The 19,181-nt window shown below is 34.4% G+C and overlaps 2 protein-coding genes across 4 annotated transcripts in view; both read right to left on the bottom strand.

The window, feature by feature from the left end:
* Positions 1 to 307: 307 nt before the first annotated feature.
* Positions 308 to 5,274, bottom strand: LOC126857732 (CLK4-associating serine/arginine rich protein-like). 2 transcript variants are annotated; one of them, XM_050607442.1, is made up of 14 exons: positions 5,006 to 5,274; positions 4,646 to 4,743; positions 4,397 to 4,572; positions 4,105 to 4,320; positions 3,827 to 4,002; positions 3,636 to 3,709; positions 3,202 to 3,549; positions 2,689 to 3,096; positions 2,485 to 2,589; positions 2,266 to 2,314; positions 1,655 to 1,718; positions 1,475 to 1,580; positions 1,131 to 1,388; positions 308 to 890 (listed from the first exon to the last, which is right to left on the bottom strand). In XM_050607442.1, the coding sequence occupies exons 1-14, from the start codon at positions 5,135 to 5,137 to the stop codon at positions 872 to 874; spliced, it is 2,229 nt and encodes a 742-aa protein (XP_050463399.1). In that variant the 5' UTR covers positions 5,138 to 5,274; the 3' UTR covers positions 308 to 871. The 2 variants fall into 2 exon arrangements, with proteins under 2 accessions (XP_050463399.1, XP_050463400.1); XM_050607443.1 differs by lacking the exons at positions 308 to 890; positions 1,131 to 1,388 and having other exon boundaries at positions 2,262 to 2,314.
* Positions 5,275 to 6,246: 972 nt separating this feature from the next.
* LOC126857734 (serine/threonine-protein kinase minibrain) overlaps positions 6,247 to 19,181 on the bottom strand; it is an 85,084-nt gene continuing 72,149 nt past the window's right edge. For both annotated transcript variants that reach the window (XM_050607447.1, XM_050607448.1), the window contains exons 4-9: positions 17,102 to 17,270; positions 16,693 to 16,860; positions 16,264 to 16,550; positions 16,020 to 16,166; positions 15,365 to 15,797; positions 6,247 to 12,829 (exon numbers count right to left, since the gene is read on the bottom strand). In XM_050607447.1, coding sequence (XP_050463404.1) covers positions 12,345 to 12,829; positions 15,365 to 15,797; positions 16,020 to 16,166; positions 16,264 to 16,550; positions 16,693 to 16,860; positions 17,102 to 17,270 — 1,689 coding nt within the window. In that variant the 3' untranslated portion in view covers positions 6,247 to 12,344. The remainder of the gene's footprint in view (positions 12,830 to 15,364; positions 15,798 to 16,019; positions 16,167 to 16,263; positions 16,551 to 16,692; positions 16,861 to 17,101; positions 17,271 to 19,181) is intronic.

The raw sequence follows: 19,181 nt of genomic DNA, 5'->3' as shown, positions 1-19,181 counted from the left end.
TTATAATTATAATTACTATATAACATGATCAGTGTATGATAAATTGATAAATAATGTAATTCTAGTAAGTCATATTTATGTGTGAAAAATCGCACTATGTTATAAGTTTAGGATTTTTCTTTCACAAATGCAAAAACAGACTTTTTAATCTCTCAATTACATTATGCGCACTGAAGCAGTCTTTAATAATTAATAAGTAGGTAATATAACTTACATAAGGTAAAAGTATTAATATAAAAAACTTATTAAACTAAATTATTAATAAAATAAACACTTATGTAAGTGGTTGCATGAAAAAGAATCACTATTTGTCTCCTGCTGAGTAACGAGTATCTTTATTGTTGAATAATTATTTAACAATAATGTATCTATATAATAAGATAGCAAAGTGCAACTCTAAAATACAATGGTATACTTTCGATACAAGAATCCATATTATTTATTCGTCCATTCTTGCTTCATTCATGTGAAATAAGAATTATAAACATGATTTCCTTGTAATAATAACATTAATTATTTTTATATAGCTTTCACTAATACACAACGTAAGAATAATGCAATTATTTTTATATTGGTTCTTCTATTCTTATATATATGTAAATATGCATAAATTATATATAAATATTCTTTCAGTTGTAAAATATATATATATATATAAAAGCGGATTAAGTCAAAATATAATTCATATGACGCATATTTTAGAACAATTCCTTTTATGTGTGATACATTATTTTATTCACCTTTTCTTCGTGACATAAATTTTTAAGCAGTCAATAATAGCTCAAGGAAGGAATGCAGTTGTACAGAAAATATTCGCGATGTTTCAAATTATTTGGATGGAAGATTAACTGTATTCTATAGTATCCTGAAGTCAGTAGTCGACTAGGCCTCTGAAATAATGGAAAATAGCATAATTATTATAAATAGCAGTATGCAAACTTATTTTATTGTATCCAGATGGCATCAATGCAATTGTAAAATAAACATTGATCTATGATTAAATAATTTTTTTCCATGTGTATTATGTGATTAGTACATGCTAATTAAGAAATACAATCGACTAGTATGTACATAGCATTCGCGTATTCTCGCAATTCAAGCTTAATCAAAATCCAGAGAAGACTTTTTACCGACTGCTCCTCGGACTCAACGAACGAAGCGGCGAATCTCTATATTTTCTACGTGATTCAGTTCGATTCCGATCGCGATCATCGCGTCGATCTCTCTCTCTATCCCGTTCCCGCTCCCGTTCACGATCATTGTCCACGTCACGTCTCTCACGACGTACATGGTGTCTTGGACTACTACGGCTCGGACTCGGTGTACGAGACACAGAAGAACGCGTATCAGAACTGTGGCCTTCGTAACGATGTCTCCGCTCTCTCTGTCTGCGAGAGATAAAATGAAATCAATATGATACTATTCAAGTAAATGTATCTGCACGTCACACAAGAAATATGGAAAAATTATTTACTTTCTACGAAGTTTTAAAGACATTTCTCGTATTTCATCTTCTCGATCTTGTCGTTGTTGCTCCATCTTCTCGATTCTCAATTGTTCAGCTTTCTTGTCTGCTTTATCTAAAAAAATACATTTTTAGTTTCCTTTGATAATATATAATAATAGATTTCTTTCTGACTGCATGTTAACTTACATTGCCTGTTTAACAAGGCTTGCATTTTCTTCTTAAGCCGCTCCTGAGGTGTAGTTTTCGATGACTGAAAGATTAAAACTCTTAAAAGTAGTATAACTAAGTATTAGCCTTTTTGGCGTAATTTAAATGTCTAATCCACTATATATATAAATCAATATGTATACACTTATATACACTGATAACATTATATTATCAGTTCTAGAACATAACTGAATATACATATACAAAAAGTTATTATTTCCTCTATTGAGTGACTAGTAGAATGCAGCTATAAATTATAAAATTAAAAAAAAATAATAGCATTGTGTACAACACTATAATTGGATTTAAATTCGTCGGTTGATATTTTATATTATGTGCATATCATAACAGTTCATATGGAAATTTCGATTTCTTTAGCTCTCTAACAAAATATATTCTAAAGTATATTAAAAATAAAATATCAAATAAAAACATAAAATATACGTCGATACGTCAATTACGTAATACAACAACGAAAACGAGAAGCGCTTTGTTGAGGCTCCCCGTTTGGATGGTACTTATTTAGAGTATGTTCTGTCTTTATTCTCTGCGCGTTAAGTGACTAAGAAAGCGTTATGGTTCTTACTGACTTTGTGTCCGACACCAGAATTTGTACTTAACCCTGCTTTTGGCTTGTTCCTGAAATTATTATTATTATTATTATTATTAAACGAGAAGAAAATTCTTTAATATAAAAAAATACATAATCATAAAGAAAAAATATATGATAAAAATATTCGAAGATTTTAAAAAATTTATGCACAATAATGTTGAATATATTACTAATCAAAATCGCGTTTGTTGCTTACATGCTTGTATTAATCGATGTCTTGGATGTTGTTAAATTGGATTTTTCTTCATTATCAGACAACTCCAGTTCGAGGCTTGACGATTTTCCGCGACGACCATAATACCTACATTAAAAAAAATAAAATAAAATAAAATAAAAAAAAACAATAAATTTTGTATAAAGTTTACATTAACGCTCGACAAAATTTGCATAAAATTTTTACCTTGGCAGTGCTGGTATCTTATTATCGTCGCTTCGCGATCGTTTACAACTGGATTGACTCTTCGACCGTGACCTAGATCTCGATGGAGATTTTGATCTTGAACGAGATTTGGATCTTGATTTTGACGGCGAATAGCGTTTCTTTCGATAGCTATCCCTTGAACGGCTTCTGTTACGTGATTTAGATCTCGATCTTGACTTGGATACACTACTTGAGGATGAGCTCCTCAACTTCTTCAAACGGGAACGGGATCTAGACCTCGTCTTCGATCGAGAAATTGAACGCGATCGAGATCTACTGATACTTTTGCAACGCGAGCGTGATTTGCTTCGCGTCCGTGATCGTCTAGAATGACTTCTTGTTCGAGATCTTGTGTACTTTCGAACTCTCGAACGCGTACCTCTAGATCTAAAATACAAGAAAAAATTGAACATATTACATTAACATATGTATTCAATTTTTTTAAAGTTATCCATGCCTTTAATGATTTTCTTATTCTTTTGCAACACTTACCTAGAACTTATTCTGGATCCACTTCTTTTTTTATCATGTACCCTATAAGATTTAGTCCTACTAATGGAGCGTGAACAACTTCTTGATCTAGATTTGGATATTTTCCTAGTAACGGTTTTCTCGTTAAAAGCAGGGCTATCCGATCTCCGTCGTCTGAGATATGAATAATTGACTTTTCTTGAATTCGACGAAGACAAATGGGATGTGCTTCCATGACTCTCTTCCTCCCCACCGAAGCTCGTGATATAAGTAATCTGTCCAGTATTTACAGGCGATGCGGATCGCGATCGTGATTTAGAAGAAGATTTTCTATAAGGATTATACTCTGGACTTTCTCTAGCTGCATAACTGAAGAAAAAAAGATTTATATAATACAGATTTATATAATACAATAACATGTAAAATTGATTCAAGAAAATATAATAAATTATTACCTAGGAGGACTCATAACGCGACCTATCATTTTTTTTTCTCTAAATGCACGTCGTTCTCTACGCGATCGTCGACCCTACATAAAGTAAAAATAAATATACAGAATACATATAGAATTTTTATATCAGAATATTATTTTCAATATTTATTATATTATATATTAATATTTTTTTAAATTAATATAACCATTTACCGAGTACATAGCTTTCTCCTCCTCCTGCTTTCGAGCTTGTCGCAAGGTTTCAGCTTCTTCAAAATCTTGTGTTAAAAAGCTAAAGTAATCAGCACCCAAAAGTCCATATTTTTGAGCTACCAGATTCATCTCGTGTGCTTGAGATGGTTCTATTTGAGATACATCTACGCATATATCTAATAAAAAATAATGTTATATTAAAAAATGTTATTTCTTTTTTCCGATATTGTTTCAAAATATATAAAAAAAAAATATTGCGTAAAATAAAATAATTATACCTAAATCTATATCGCTATCTTCATCATCTCCCTTTTCTTCCGATATTACTGGATCTCCCGATTTTACTGGCTCGGGTATCGGCTCTTCCGTTTCGTAATTATATCCGATCGCAGCATTATTAGCAGATTTTTTCTTATCTTTTGTAGTATCCAATTTTGTAGATGATCCAAATTGTTCTTCCAAATGTATCTGATGAAGAAACTTTTCCTCAGTCACTAAACAGAAAAATGTTTAGTTAGAGATACAAGAAAAACTATCAAAAAATCTTAACGAGGAAGACAAGCAACGTACCACCTAGAAATTCATTTTGTACAATTATACGATAGCGTTCATAATTGATATGTCTATCTTCACTTGTCAAAGCAATATCAACATCAATGGTATCAGGTGGCTCTGGTATCCAATCGAGATGTGCTCGTACATCAAAACGATCTATGAGATTGTCATCATTGTTCTGCCATGGCATCCTATGAATAAAATAAACTTTTTCATTTGATTAATGAGTTAATCATGCTGCAGTGCTTGATTATCACAACTTACATGTTTGCAGGACTAGCACCTGCAGCAGCTATTGCTGGATCCAGATATATCTTACATGGTCTACCGTGTAATTGAAGAAATTGCGTAGGATCTGATTTCTAAACAACAATATTCGGTTATTATTTGAACAATATTTCTCCTTGTTAATTTAATTTTTAATATAAAAAAAATAAAAGCAGAAAGAGACAGAGAAAACATTAAAAAAAAAAAATTTAATGACCTATTCTAGTACATTGAAACTTAAGAACGATAAGAGATATTTTCCATAAAAATAATTTAAATGAGTTTTTTTTTTAACTCCGTAGATTACACGAAGCAACTTGTTACACACGTTAAAAGTGTATCTTTCGCGAGCCTTACAATTTTCTCATAGTAGTCCCGTCTACGTTCCGCTCTACGCCGATAATCGACCAGCATGCCACGGATCTTTTTCTCCTGCTTGCGTGCCTCGTGCCACATTCTACCGCCAGTCTTCTTCACGGAGAAGCTCATTTTCCACCAAGAGCGATTAATTACGCGCGATTAGCTTGACGTGGATACCATCCGTCCGCCTGTGGTCGCCAAAAAATTGAAGCACTATAATAATTGACACGCTTTCTTATCCCACGAGATAGACATATTGCCTTGCAGAAAACAGCAATAGTGATCTCTCTCGGAATTGACTAGAGTTATTTCATTTATACACATGCAAATTTGCTGGCGATTTATTTTGAAAAATGGCGCGCGATTAATTGAGATCAATATATATTTTTTCAATATAAATTATTAGTTATATATATATATATATATATATATATATATATATATATAATATTTTCTAGCTATTTTATTATTCAAATAATAAAAAATATTAAATATCAAATATCATTGCTATATTATTATTATTATTATATAATAAAGAAAAATAAAATTTACAATTACTTTTTTTATTATATAATAATAATAGTAAATAATACAGTAATAAAATTTAATATTTTTTTATTATCTGAATGATAAAATAGCTAAAAAAAGTTGCTAGATAAAGTAATTTCTTTACCTTATTTTATCTTTACTTAAATTATCAAAGCAATATATCATTTCCCTCATCTATCTTAAATAAAAGAAGAGAGTGTATATTTAGTTGTTCAATTTCTTTTTCAAGATAACATTCTTCAAGATAACGAGTGCAATTGATTGATACAAATATATATTGAATTTTAAAAATTTATTTTGATATATTATCATTTTTTACTGGTAAAAGCAGCAATTAAACTCGAAAAAATTAAACTCACTAAAATTTTACTTTTAGTAATATTTACAAGAAATATATTTTTTCTCCCATATATATTTTGCAAAGAATGTTCCTTTCTTTCTAACACATCATTTCACACATCCTTATCCATCGCAAAAGTTTATTTATCAAATTAAATAAAAAATTATAGATATATTTCCTACATACATATGCGTAAATAAATAAATAAATAAATAAATAAATAAAAATATATATATAAAATTTTGTTAAATATATGTATGTATATAACGTAATTTTTTTCATGTTACAAAAGGATGGATCGGGTGCGCTATAAAATATCGGCGGAAGAAAAAAGTATAACAACAAAAGGTGAAGATGCTTTTGTTTATTATTAACCTTATGTAATATCGTTTCAAATTTTCAATTACATTATTATATGTATAATAATAATTATAATAATCATCATAATAATGTTATGACAATGTATACACGTTAGATACAAGTTCATTTTCCTTCATCCGGTATAGAGTTTTTGTTAATTATTATTATTTTTTTTTTTTCATCTTAATAAATCGGTTTTTTGTTTCCTCCTCTCTCTCTCTCTCTCTCTCTCTCTCTCTCTTTCTCACACACACACATACAAACGTTCATACGCATCCACATATACAGATTTTTCCCTCGCTCTCTGCGTTCATTTCTTATATTCTTTTTTTTTGTCCCGACTGTGGTGCATACCATTGCGCCAAACGAGACATCATCATCATCATCATCAAGACATTACCACATTTACCTCTCTCATACTTAATTCTCAAAGGACGCTCGCACATCGCCTCTCAGGCGCATCAGTCATATTATAGTTATATTTGTTTCTGAACACAATGCTTTTACACATGACGTTAGGAAACTTAAGTTACTTTACTTCCCCGCCGCGGGAACATGTTCCAATGACCTCGGAATTAAGACTCGCGAGCGTGAGCTTTACAAACAGACTTTTACAAAGACCGCTCGTACACACACATTCGTACATACATACATATACATATACATACACACACACACACACACACACACACACACATATATATATATATATATATATATATATATATATATATATATTATCGCATTAGATATAATATTATAAATATGAAATTTTACATTAAAACATAAAATTGTCGAAAAAACAAAATAATGCACGCAGAAAAAAGATTTATCATCTGGTGTAAACACGCAAGAGACGCATTCGTGATAATTAACAAATATGTTACGTAACACGATCAAAAATTAAGAAAGTAACCAGTCTATTGCCCAATTTATTCTTTGGAATTGTAAAAAATTATTTACTATATTGCGTGTAAAACTGTGGTTCACACTCGGCTGTTGTACGGTAATTTCGAACGCACCTTGTATATGAATAAAAAAGATAAGGAAGAATAAATCTGTATATAATCTGTATTTGAAAAAATACAAGCATATATATGTGTGTGTATGTGTATATACAAGGTGTCTCAGACTTATATTATACCACCTCTTAATAGATTCTTGAGATCATTTGGAAATGATTTTTTCTCTGAAAATGTCGAGAAAGGTCATTATTTTTTGCAAGTTTCCAATTTTTTCCATCATATATCTTTGTAAGCTTTCAATTAAAATTCTCTCTCTGTCTCTCTATTAAAACTATATCTGAAATAAATTAAAACATATAGTTTTAACTCTCTTAAAGTTTAGTTTGCAAAAAGTCCTTTTTGAATCGCTTATAACAAAGAAATTATTGATGCCTCAACATTTTTGCTGAAGAAAAATCATCAAAAATGATCTCAAAAATCTGCCATTAGCAGATGGTGCAGTAAATCTTAGGCACCTTATATATATATAAATTTATAATTATCGATGAATGCAAAGAGAAACGTATAAGAAAAATGAGATTTGAAAAAGTTATTGGGCAGCAGATGGTTAAGGAAATCCGTCAAAAAAAATTCCATTACAAATATTAAAAAGTTATGCGAACAATCAACACATACTGTATGCAAAAGTATGTATCGCATACACGTTTGGACTAAGATACATATAATTAAAACATATTATATACCATTAAAAACATAAGATACACCGTTATTTCTTTCATCATCATTCCGATTTTAACGGTTTATTTTACGTAAAAAAAAAAAAAAATATTATATATATGTATGTATGTGTGTACTTGAAATGCAGCGAAGTAAATCATTTGGAACATGAATCGCGGCTAGCTCTTACGTTATTAAATGTATACATCTCTGCTGTCTGCTAATTGGCTTAAATACTTTGCATTTTTGCGACAGTTGTTGAGTGAACAGATTCCAAGAGACGGTGATTCTCGAAAAATAAGACGCGCATATATTGGAAATAGCAAAAGAAATCCTAAGGAAAGTTGTTATTTTTTTCTGCTCACTGCGGGCCCTTTCTTTTCCATATTTGAAGACTACTAAACATATGTTTAAAACGCACTTCGTCGCGTTTACGTGGCAAATAAAGGTCCTTTATTATTCGCACAGCCACATTCGGCACGCTCGCTTTTTACGCTTCGCTTCGAGATACTTTACAAATCATCCCAACTCGCTTTCGTTCAAAATATTCTCCGAGAATCGTACCTACCGTGGCCTTACTCTTCGCGCACTATGCAAAAAAAAAAATTGTCCCTAAATTTATCCGCCCGGATGACGGCGGTCGTTTAATCGCGCTAAAAGTCTCGCATCGTTATACCTAATCGATCACTTTGCTTCTCTATACAGGTGTGTAAAAAAAAAGAAAACAATAATATTTTCAACTAAAGTCAACAATTGTCCAAAGCATACAAGAGCTATGCATTTACTAAACGTGACGCTGTGCCCATCATTCTGAAAATTGTAAATGTCAGCTTTGATCCGATATAAGAAAAGAGATCAGTATCGAGCAATATATCGTACATTTATATTTATATGAACCATTCGATGTGGAAGGATTATCTTACAGATAGATATCCTGTCGCAAAGCAAAGTCACTGGCGAATGAGATTCAAGAGAGATCTCTCCTCTCTCTTTCTAGACAATAAAAAATAATTTTATTATAATAATTTTATTATAATTCCAAAAATCATGTTCGATTCTCTGCGCGAATTATGAACACTATGTTTGTTTTTGGAACTGGTGAGCACAGCGTCAGATTTTGTAACAATATCGGAATTCGGAAGAGGGCTCGTGCGTTGTGATATCATGCACGCGACATTATCTATACTTATAGAGCGTACTGATTTTTGCCGTTCACAGAATATTCTCTCGCGAGGAACGCTTAAAACTTGTCACAGAAAATTCCGAGCGTCCCGCCGGATTAATTTCGCTCTCTCTCTTCTCTCTTTACATCCTAATAAATCATATTATCCTGTACTTCTTTTTTTTCAACTGCTGAAATTATCAAAAAGATCATTGAGGTAAGGTGCGCGACATATTATGTGTTTTAGGTTTCGGATAATTTTTGTGGAGATTTTTTCGTCTTGTTTAAGCATATTTATTATGTCACAGTGAATCTCTCTATTGTTTTTTTTTTTTAAGCATTGCTTTCGAGCTATCTAATCACAACACAGACTCATTACGACTCTGAATTTTTAACGTATCTTAAGCACTGATTGCCGTAAATCTCAATGCGATATAAAAAACATTTATGATACAGGTTTGTAGGGCATCGTATTTTCTATTTGTCCGTCGGTGATTTACATTATTAAATACTGTTAGAAAATTTGTTTTCGCTCGGTAACTTAGTATAAATTCGAGTATAACAAACCTCAACGTCTGAGTTGCAATATAGAACGTTCCGCGCGCGCAGTGTGTATCTTGTTTAAACGTATCCACAAATGTTTCTGTGTTTGCAGGTGTATAAAAATATACAAATCATTCGAAAGGCCGCATGAAGAAAATGATTCTTAGCAGATCGAATGGCTTGTGAAACGTTAGACTTTTCTCAGCTCTACTCGAAAAAGTATTTTATATTTCTCTCATATATATATTTACAACTAATACAACAAGAAAAATTCAAATCTAAACTTCACAGTGAGACTCTCATTATTACTTTTCCAGAAAATACATTGTAAGAATTCTCTTGGTCGTCTAATACCTTTTTCTTTTTTTTTTCTTCTTTTTCTTTTTAGCCAAGCTCTTTTGACAACAGTCGCGGTCATGCAGACGAAATACGGTGCTTACTTAAGCCGCCGCTATCTACGCATTGGAATTTGTGTACAAAAAAAAAAAAAAGAAAAAGATATAGCAATTAAAACATTGAAAATGACGGATTGGGAATTATACATGCAGCTTTATTTTTACGAGAGACCTCTCATAAAGCAATTAAAGTCCTAAAATGTCCTAAAGTAGCTACACAGTAAATCGATGCGACCCGTCAACAAAATGATTACACGTTTGTTCTATGTATAATATAATAAATGGCATACAGGTAAATTATTATCTAAATCTTAGGTCTCCGTGGAGCATTTTTTTTCTTTCGTATATGTATGGAAGTATAAAAAGCCGCAATTATATAAAATATATTTCGTAAACAGATTTAAGTATTTCCACATTTCTTTTTTTTGCTATCGTGATTACGAGAAAAGCAACATGCATAATTCTTTAAGATTTCTTTTTCTTTACAGCGTTATATTATTATAGTTTCTATTAAAAGTGTCGTATTTTTTATTCTCTTCTTTTTCTTTCATAACACATCTGGGCTGTATAGAGGGATTTATTATGGTTGCATTTTAATGGTCTGCCTTCAGGTACTATACTACACTTTTACAATTGGTAGTTTCACAACGAAACGCATGATTACGCGTTGACAATAAGAAATAAATTATTGGCTTCTACCTTTGTTCGTCATCTAGTTTTACAATACATAAATAATCGAAAGGGATATCACACAATTTAACTGAGATTAAAAATCATTTATGGTCGAATAAAAATCAAATCTTGCGTACACAATAAAAGGGCTAATATAACGATCGATGCGAATGGCATAAGCGACCATCGGAGCAAAACGGCAAAAATCAATGACGATTGGCGTTGGAAACGTATGCATGTGAGAGTATACGCGCGTATTGTTTATTATAAAATATCTAGATTCCTCGTATGATTATATTCCATTCTTGATCGATCTTACGTGTATGCTGTTTTTTAACTTTCTTATTACTGTTTTTCTTTTTTTATGTATAAATATGTATTGTTGTTAAGCCGCGCGAACTCCGTTTGTTTAAAGTCCTTGCTCAACAACAAACTGACGTTCGCAACTTGCATTCTTGTGTTTTCATTAAAGTAAATAAAATGGTCAAGTTTACATTGTTTTGTATATATATTTGTGTGTGTGTGTGTGTGTGTGTGTATGTGTGTGTGTTGTGTGTGGATGAGTGAATGGGTGGATGTATGTGTTACCTCCTCACACTTAAAAGCTAAATCCTAAAGCTGCACTCTTATCATTCATTCTAAGTGTATTGTACAAATAACTAGTCGACGCGACTGTTTGCTCGCAAGTACTTGCTAAACCGTTTACATCCGTGACATTGTGTATAAAACTCTATTGGAGTACATGCTTACATTGGTAATTCTTACTTTTCCTTCTTTTTTTTCTTTTACGCAGTAATAATAGTAATTATCACTTTTTCGCTCTCTAGGCCACACAGTTTGATTGCCGAAAGTTTTCCCGCTCAGAGTTGTTTTCTCTAAAACTGCTCAGAGTGTTCGTGGAAATCGGGCAGGACCCGAGAGGCCAGCTGGGTTCATCCTCACTAAACCATTACCGTCTGTCCATGCTCGAAGCTTTCGTCAATCATCCGTGTTAGACACGTAGTAATATCCACGCTCAATGTAGGGCCAGTCAGCTCGATAAAAGATACGAAAATACAGCAACGTAACAGAAATAGAGGTTTACCTCTCTCCCATGTTTTCCCTTCTCTCTTCTTTCTCTCGCGTATTCTCTTTTCTACTCGTTGATTTTTTTCAGTCGTTATCGCCGCCGAGCTTGGAGTAAACTTCTCCCCGCTTTTGTGATTTCTTAATCTCAGAGAGAGATTTGGGCTTTGTGACTTGCGTTTATGTCTCGTGGATTTTTTCGTCTGGGAAATTTTTCGTCTGTATTTTTCAGAAAATTGTTCAGCCAAACCAACGTGTGTCCGAAAAATTTGTTGAATTCTCACTGTCAAAGTTAATCGCTGATCGCGAACACTGATGTGCTTTTTTTTCTTTTTTTGGCTCTGTGCTTCGAGAAAGCAGCATCGGAGAACGACATTTGAAAATGTTTACAAGCCATTTCCTGTTCTTCTTCTCTCGCCTCTTTCTTCGGCTACGACAATAACATATCGTAGACAAACGTTCGAAGTATGCCACGATCTCTACCCGGTAATAAATCAGCTAAATCGTCTTCTTCTTCCACCAATCTTGCAATTGCCTACAATCAGCTGTATTGTCCACTTCTATCACCTCAGTGAATAGCGACCGGGCTCTGTTGGACGCATACACCGACCATCGGGCTATCTTCCCTCTCCGCTGCATCTCGCTGGTTACCGGTCGACACCGTCGACGGTTGTCTGACCATCCCATGCGCATCGGCGGTCGAGTAGCCGTAGTTGTAGAAGTTCTGCTGCTGAATCATCGGCGAGGACATCATCGCGGGCAGATGGGGTATGTTAGGAAGAATTAGGCTATTGTACGATCCAAGGGAGCTCTGTATCAGGGAGCTGTCCATGGATTGCATGGACGTCGTCATCGGGGCTGATGCGGGTGCCCCGGCCGATGTCGATGGGTAGCCCGTTGTTATGGCACGCCGACCGCCCGTGTGACGAGGCGAGGACTCGCAGTCCATGGGTTGATAACCGCCACCAGGGAGACTCGACGCCTGCATTTGCTGCATGCTGCCGCCGCTGCTGCTGCTGCCGCTGCCACCCTGTCCCGACATGGTTACCAGTCCTGGGACATCGAAAAGAAGAAAATTAATTCAAGGAGTCGCGCAAGTTCTTTACTATAGATAAATATGTATATGTATATATATATATATATATATATATATATATATATATATATATATATATATATATTTATATTTACACACTAATGCCATAATCATCCACGCAAATCGCTCTAGCCTTACAATTGAATAATCACTAATGGGAATAAAGAGAAATAAAATCGTCAAACGTCTACAGGGACATGTTTGCAGGCAATAATTTCCACCGCTAACATTTTTCTTTCACACACATTCCTAAAACAAATATGACTCTCCGATAATATGTTTCCTTGTTTAAATATTCATCGTATACTAAAATATTAAAGTGCAAATACTCTTTAATACAGTTTCTTCTTTCATCTTGAAAATTTGTATGACTGATAAGAATTATTCTGATTTTATATACTGTAATTAATTACAAATTTATTGCAATACTTAATACTTTTATAATGCTTTCATTAAAAATTTATGTTTGCTGTAAAAAATGCGCTTACAAAATGTGTTTATCATTTATATTATCCAAATAATTACATCATATATATTACAAATATTTAAGGAAAATTGTCTGCTTGATTGTTTTCGTTGTTTACATAATGATGCAATCCCAATGCAGTGCAATCTTTTCTTAATTATGTATGTATTAACTGATGTGCAATTGGGGCATACATTAACGCAAATTTAAAAAGAGGGATGTATAAATATATATTACTGACAAACAAGACTTATTTCACAGAAACGTTACTATTTCATGTCCCATTTGCAGCATTGCACTTGATAAAGTGCACAATGTAAGCAGCTAAAGCATGCATAAAATAACTAGAAGACAATGATGTGACTTTTCTACAAAACAGAAATTCGCAATTAACACAGAGATGCAATACTTTCAGTTGTGGTGTGTGGAATATGTTCTGCAATCGTGATAAAACATCCATCTCCGACAATATTCATTGTACAACGATCATTAGTCGCTTTCGATCATCGGTGAAAGCAAAAAGATAAAAAAGAGAAACATATTCCAGTAGTCACACAATGTTCTTTATCCTTTTATTTGTGTGTTTGTCCTTATATGTTCTAAGATATTGTTATCAAAAAGGACAGCCTTATATAATAACGAATAATCGACCTCGTATAGTATTATATAAATTGTATTAAATATATTGTGTTAATAAAATTAAAAAAGACACGGGCTATGAGAGCAATGTCAATCCGTGTCTCTCAGAGGGAATAGTATCTTTTCAAGCAAGCAAAGGCTTCGCGCAATACATCCGAGGCCAGGATATGATTATTAGGGATATCGTTAATAATTTAATGTATGTGTCTGTATATGTATATTGTGTATATGTGCGTGTGTATGTATGTATGTGTAGGAGATTGTTTGTTAGACAGAACTTACTTATGTTAGTAAGTAAGATTAGGGTTGGGGCCTAGGACAGGTCGTCGTCGCCCCGCGGATACGACAGTCATCGAGCCACGTATTGTCCCCCCATCATATCTACGGGCAACAACAAGTATCGTTTAGTTTGCGCAGAAAATAAAAGGTGTATTATTAAAAAAGGGAAATAGAGGGAATAATCAATCGCGAAATTGTGCGTACATATTTTAGCAAAATTATCCTTCATTCACACGTTATAGTGAAAATTGCCTAATCTACTAAGGAATTATTCGATTAACTAGTCTGCTGTTCGAAGAGAATGCTAAGAATATCTCATTTGACAAGCGATTGTGTAATATAATAGGATGGATAAGTAATAGAGAATGGAGAATTTATTTTCTGCACAAATCAAAACCTTCCTAAACTCTCAATATAAATACAACTGTCCGTCCTGAGTTTCTGTTTATATCTATCTTTTGTGCTCAATTATTCAGAAATGTTCAATAACAGCTCGAAGAGATAGTTAGCCAAACATTTGATTTCTGTCTTTTTCTGTTTTTTAAATCGTTTGCAAAAATGATGGAAATTCCTGTAAGCAACTGTCAAAAGACTTTATTGCAGCCTGAATAGAAGATGTGATTGCAATTAAACATTTTTTCTTTTTTAAATATTTGCCTCTTATTATTACATTTTATATAAAATTATCTACTATAATGGGCAGTGAAAATTGTATATTTTCTTTCTAAATCAGCGTTCGCATTTGCTGAGAAGGCCGACTCAGAAAAAACTGCGGATTAAATGTATCATCAGGCAATCAAGAATGATATTAATAATGAATGATGAATGAAATCAAGCGACATAGAGCTACACTTTGATAGTAAGCTCATGTTTCTCGCTGCAATATTAATCGTTTAACGTACAATTATAGGTAGCTGTTCAAATCGAAATATCATACGCGGAATAATGAAGAGTATGAGAAACGCGTGTAGCAATATTGAAAACTTGCCAGTTTCGAAGAAACTCAGATGTGGAAGCACACAAATGCGTAATCGGATTACTTCTCTCCTCTATGTTACACAATGATTCGGCGAAATAGAATAATGCCGCGCGACAGTCAACGACTCACCGTGATCCTGGCTCATCGACACCACTGCCGGACTCGTGCTCGCGCTATTGGCAGCAGCGACATTCGTGTTGGTCCCCTCATCGGCCGTTCTCTTGAAGAAGTTGTGTTGGAGTGCGTAATACGGCGTTACTCTCGTCTTCGGATCAAAGTCCAACATCCGTACGATTAGGTCTTTGAACTTGAGATAATCGGACATCGAGTGACCGGGTTCTCCTATCCTCCTGCCGCCAGGGCCGCCGCTCTCAACACCTAGAATATCATGTAAGCGCCTCGTGCCGGGAGGTTTGTATTTTTTACCATCCTTGGATTTTTTCAGCACGTACGAGCCATCCGTGGGGACTTTGTCAAAGTACTTCCGCGCCTTGTGCGCTTGGTCCAATATATGTTTCGGCGGCATTCCTAGTACTTCTACGATTTTGTTCATTTGATCGACCTGCAAATTATACGAGAATCTTTTTATACTGCTAAACAAAGATATATTCTTGTTTACAGTAATATGTGTGCATTTTCAAAAAATCATTTGCCATTGCACGAATATGTTCTTAACATGGCCATAAACTCCAGTAGCGTCTCGTGCTATTAATGAGAATTATCGAGAGCTACGGACTTGACGCTATTAAAGAGAACATGCACAAGGATCAGGTTATTTCATTACCTCGTTGGCCCCACTAAATAAAGGTTCTCCCGTGTGCATTTCTACTAAAATACATCCCAGACTCCACATGTCTATCGCGAGGTCATAAGGTATTCCTAATAGAACTTCCGGTGATCTGTAGAACCTGGATTGAATATACTGATATATCTGCAAAGACAAAAAAAGGAAGTAGCAAGTGAGACACGGGTTAAAAAGCGGCTCGATGAGCACGCGCGAGATAATTAATATCTTATGAGATACCCACTCTTTGTCCAAGTTGACATGAACTACCAAAATCGACTATCTTTATCGCACTTCGTTTGGGATTGCATAAAAGGATGTTTTCGGGTTTCAGATCACAGTGAATGATGTTCAATTCCGGTGTAGACAGGAACAAGAGGGCAGTACACAGTTGCTGTGCAAACTTTCTTGTAAGATTTAATGACACTCCTCGGAAATTCGTATTTCTAAGTAGGTCGTACAGATTATACGACAGCAGTTCAAATACTAGACATAAGTGATTCCGCCACATAAAATGCCTCTTCAGTTTAACTGCAATTAAAAAGACGAAGAAGATATCAGTATCATCTCCCTTACGTAATATATAAAATAAATTATGTAAAATATAATATAATATAAAATATAATATAATATGTAAAATAAATTACAGTGCACATTTCTCGTGTATTTGTACCTATATAATACTTGTTGTCGGTATCCGCTCTGTTCATCATTTCCAATAGCCTAACTTCGATTTGCGCTTGATTTAGAAAAGGTTTCTTGTTCTTGATGATTTTTATTGCCACTTGCGTCTGCTCTTCGTGGTCAAACGCTTTCACTACTTGGCCAAAACTGCCTTTACCTGCAAACAAAAAACATATAAGACAAAATTCTATACACAATAAACAATTAAAATATTTTTACCAACTAATATATATTTATACACTCGTTAAAAACAAAGAGAGTATTACTAGATATATATTTAAAAAAACATACAAAATATGAGAAATAAAAAATTATCTACATCATTGTATAATATCTCAATTAATGTCAATTCATGGTACAATAATTACTCTTATTGTTTTTATTTTTTTTCATCTTACCTATTAATGAATCGATCTCGTATCGATCGAGGAACTTTTCCCCATTCTTGATAATATAATCGTGATTATCATCATCCCAACCATCGTTGTAGAGTTTCCTCTCCTTTTTATGCGAGCCATCCTCTCCTTGCATCTGCTGTGCTCTCCTCTTCTTCTTCGCATAATAAACCTGGAAAAAAAATCGATATAAGAAATTGTTGTATATAAGAAATATTTCTAATATATAAAAGTCAAGATTTAAACTAAATAATCTTAAATAAATATAACAGCCTATATTAAATATTATAATGCATTATTTGTCTGTTCATTTTTCCTCATTTTTCATCAACGCGATTTTTTTTTTCGCGCATTTATTATTAAAACGTTCTAATATTTAAACAAATGCGTTATTGGATCATAAAATTGAATCGTAACCCTTATCAGGTCCGCCATTCGCATGTTTATCGATATGATGTTTATAATGATAATTCGAACAATTGACCGATTGGTCCGAAAGTTCATTTATGTTAATCAATCAATCAGACCTAATGGAATTATACATAACGAAGTAGACGTCCTCCAACTTATATATCGCACGGGCAGAATTTTAGGTCCATGACGTTCCGCGAGAACGAGGAGAGAACGCGCGTCCGATCGATCGCTTATATTTTTTCAACGACGTATATAAATCCGCGGTTATGCTGCCTTAAATTCGCCTGTAAAGCACGCGCCCCAGTCAAAATGCCGTCATGATTATCCACCCCTCTCTCTCTCTTTCTCTTTCTCCCCCCGCCCCTCTCTCTCTCTCTCTCTCTCTCTGTATGTGTCCCTCGCTTTGCTCCTAAAAAGCGTTATATTCGCCGTAAATATCCCTCGTCTACGAGGAGGAAGATGGAAGGATGGCGACGAGAGGACGGTGGGCGCAAAAGCGCGGGGGAAGGGGGAGACGGGAAGGGAAGCGAAAGGGAAAAGGGCGCAGAATCCGATCTGCCGCCCCGTCCGGGGAATCGATATGCTCGGCGACCACGTGAAAACCATGCCGTTCGAAAGCGCCGTCGACTGCGAGAGAGAGAGAGAGAGAGAGAGAGAGAGAGAGACTCGAGGAGTCCGTCGACGACGACGACGTCGATGAGACAATTCCCGGACACCCTCGTCCGTTTCGTGCGGTGCGAAATTTTCGGAAGAAAGATTAGTGGGTGAGGAGATGAGGAGGAGAGGAATCGGCAGGACGGGAGGAGGGGTAAGGGGGAGGGGAGAGGGGCCTCCTCGCGAATCGGGTAGGATCGAAGTGGTTGTTCCGCTGCTGGCACGCCTCCACCACCCAGGTCATCGACACGGTGATGGTCAGCGCGCTGTATCGGCGTCTAGTTACTCTATTTCGGCATCGATTGTGTGTACCGTCGAAGAAGTATACGACGAGGGGGTTACACTCTCGGTGCCGCCGCCGCGGCGCGGCTAATGAACTCTCTCGATGCCGGGGCTCTCTCTCTCTCTTCCACACTCCCCGGAAGCGAATCGCCCCGACGACGGAGAGCTTATTTTTGACTTCGACTGCGTGTCAGTTCGATTTACAAAAGGAATAGACCGAATAGACGAAATATTCCGCCTTCTCTCTCGTCGCAAAACGGAAAAAGCACGTTCGAATAATTTAAATGCCTCTCGAGTCGCAATAAGAAAGTTCGGCGAGTGCGTGTAAAAACTCTATCATTGCCGATGAATGTGAAGATTACAAAAAAAAACTTTTTATCATAATGCGCGATGAATCAAGCAAAAGAATTTTCGACAGCGCAATTAATAATTATTTAACTTGCCGAGATTCGTAAACAATAAAAAAAAAAATTTGACAGTTATTTATTATTCTTGACAGTTACTGAATTAATAAAACTTTTTTGTATGTAAATTATTGTTATTTTAATTGAATATATTGAAGAGTTTTATAACTTTTGAACATCACAACTTTGAAATAAGTCAATCAGTTAAACATTTTTTTTACTCAGAAGAGATATAAATATTTTTTAACAAATCACATTTCTTCTGATTTATTTCATTCTCCAAGAAATAAAAATTAATATTGTTTTCACGATTTTCAAATAAATGTTTG

This window comes from Cataglyphis hispanica, chromosome 22 (assembly GCF_021464435.1).
Source record: "Cataglyphis hispanica isolate Lineage 1 chromosome 22, ULB_Chis1_1.0, whole genome shotgun sequence".
Taxonomy (NCBI): Eukaryota; Metazoa; Arthropoda; class Insecta; order Hymenoptera; family Formicidae; genus Cataglyphis; species Cataglyphis hispanica.
Note: the sequence above shows the minus strand (reverse complement) of the source record. Positions and strands in the feature narration are given on the sequence as shown.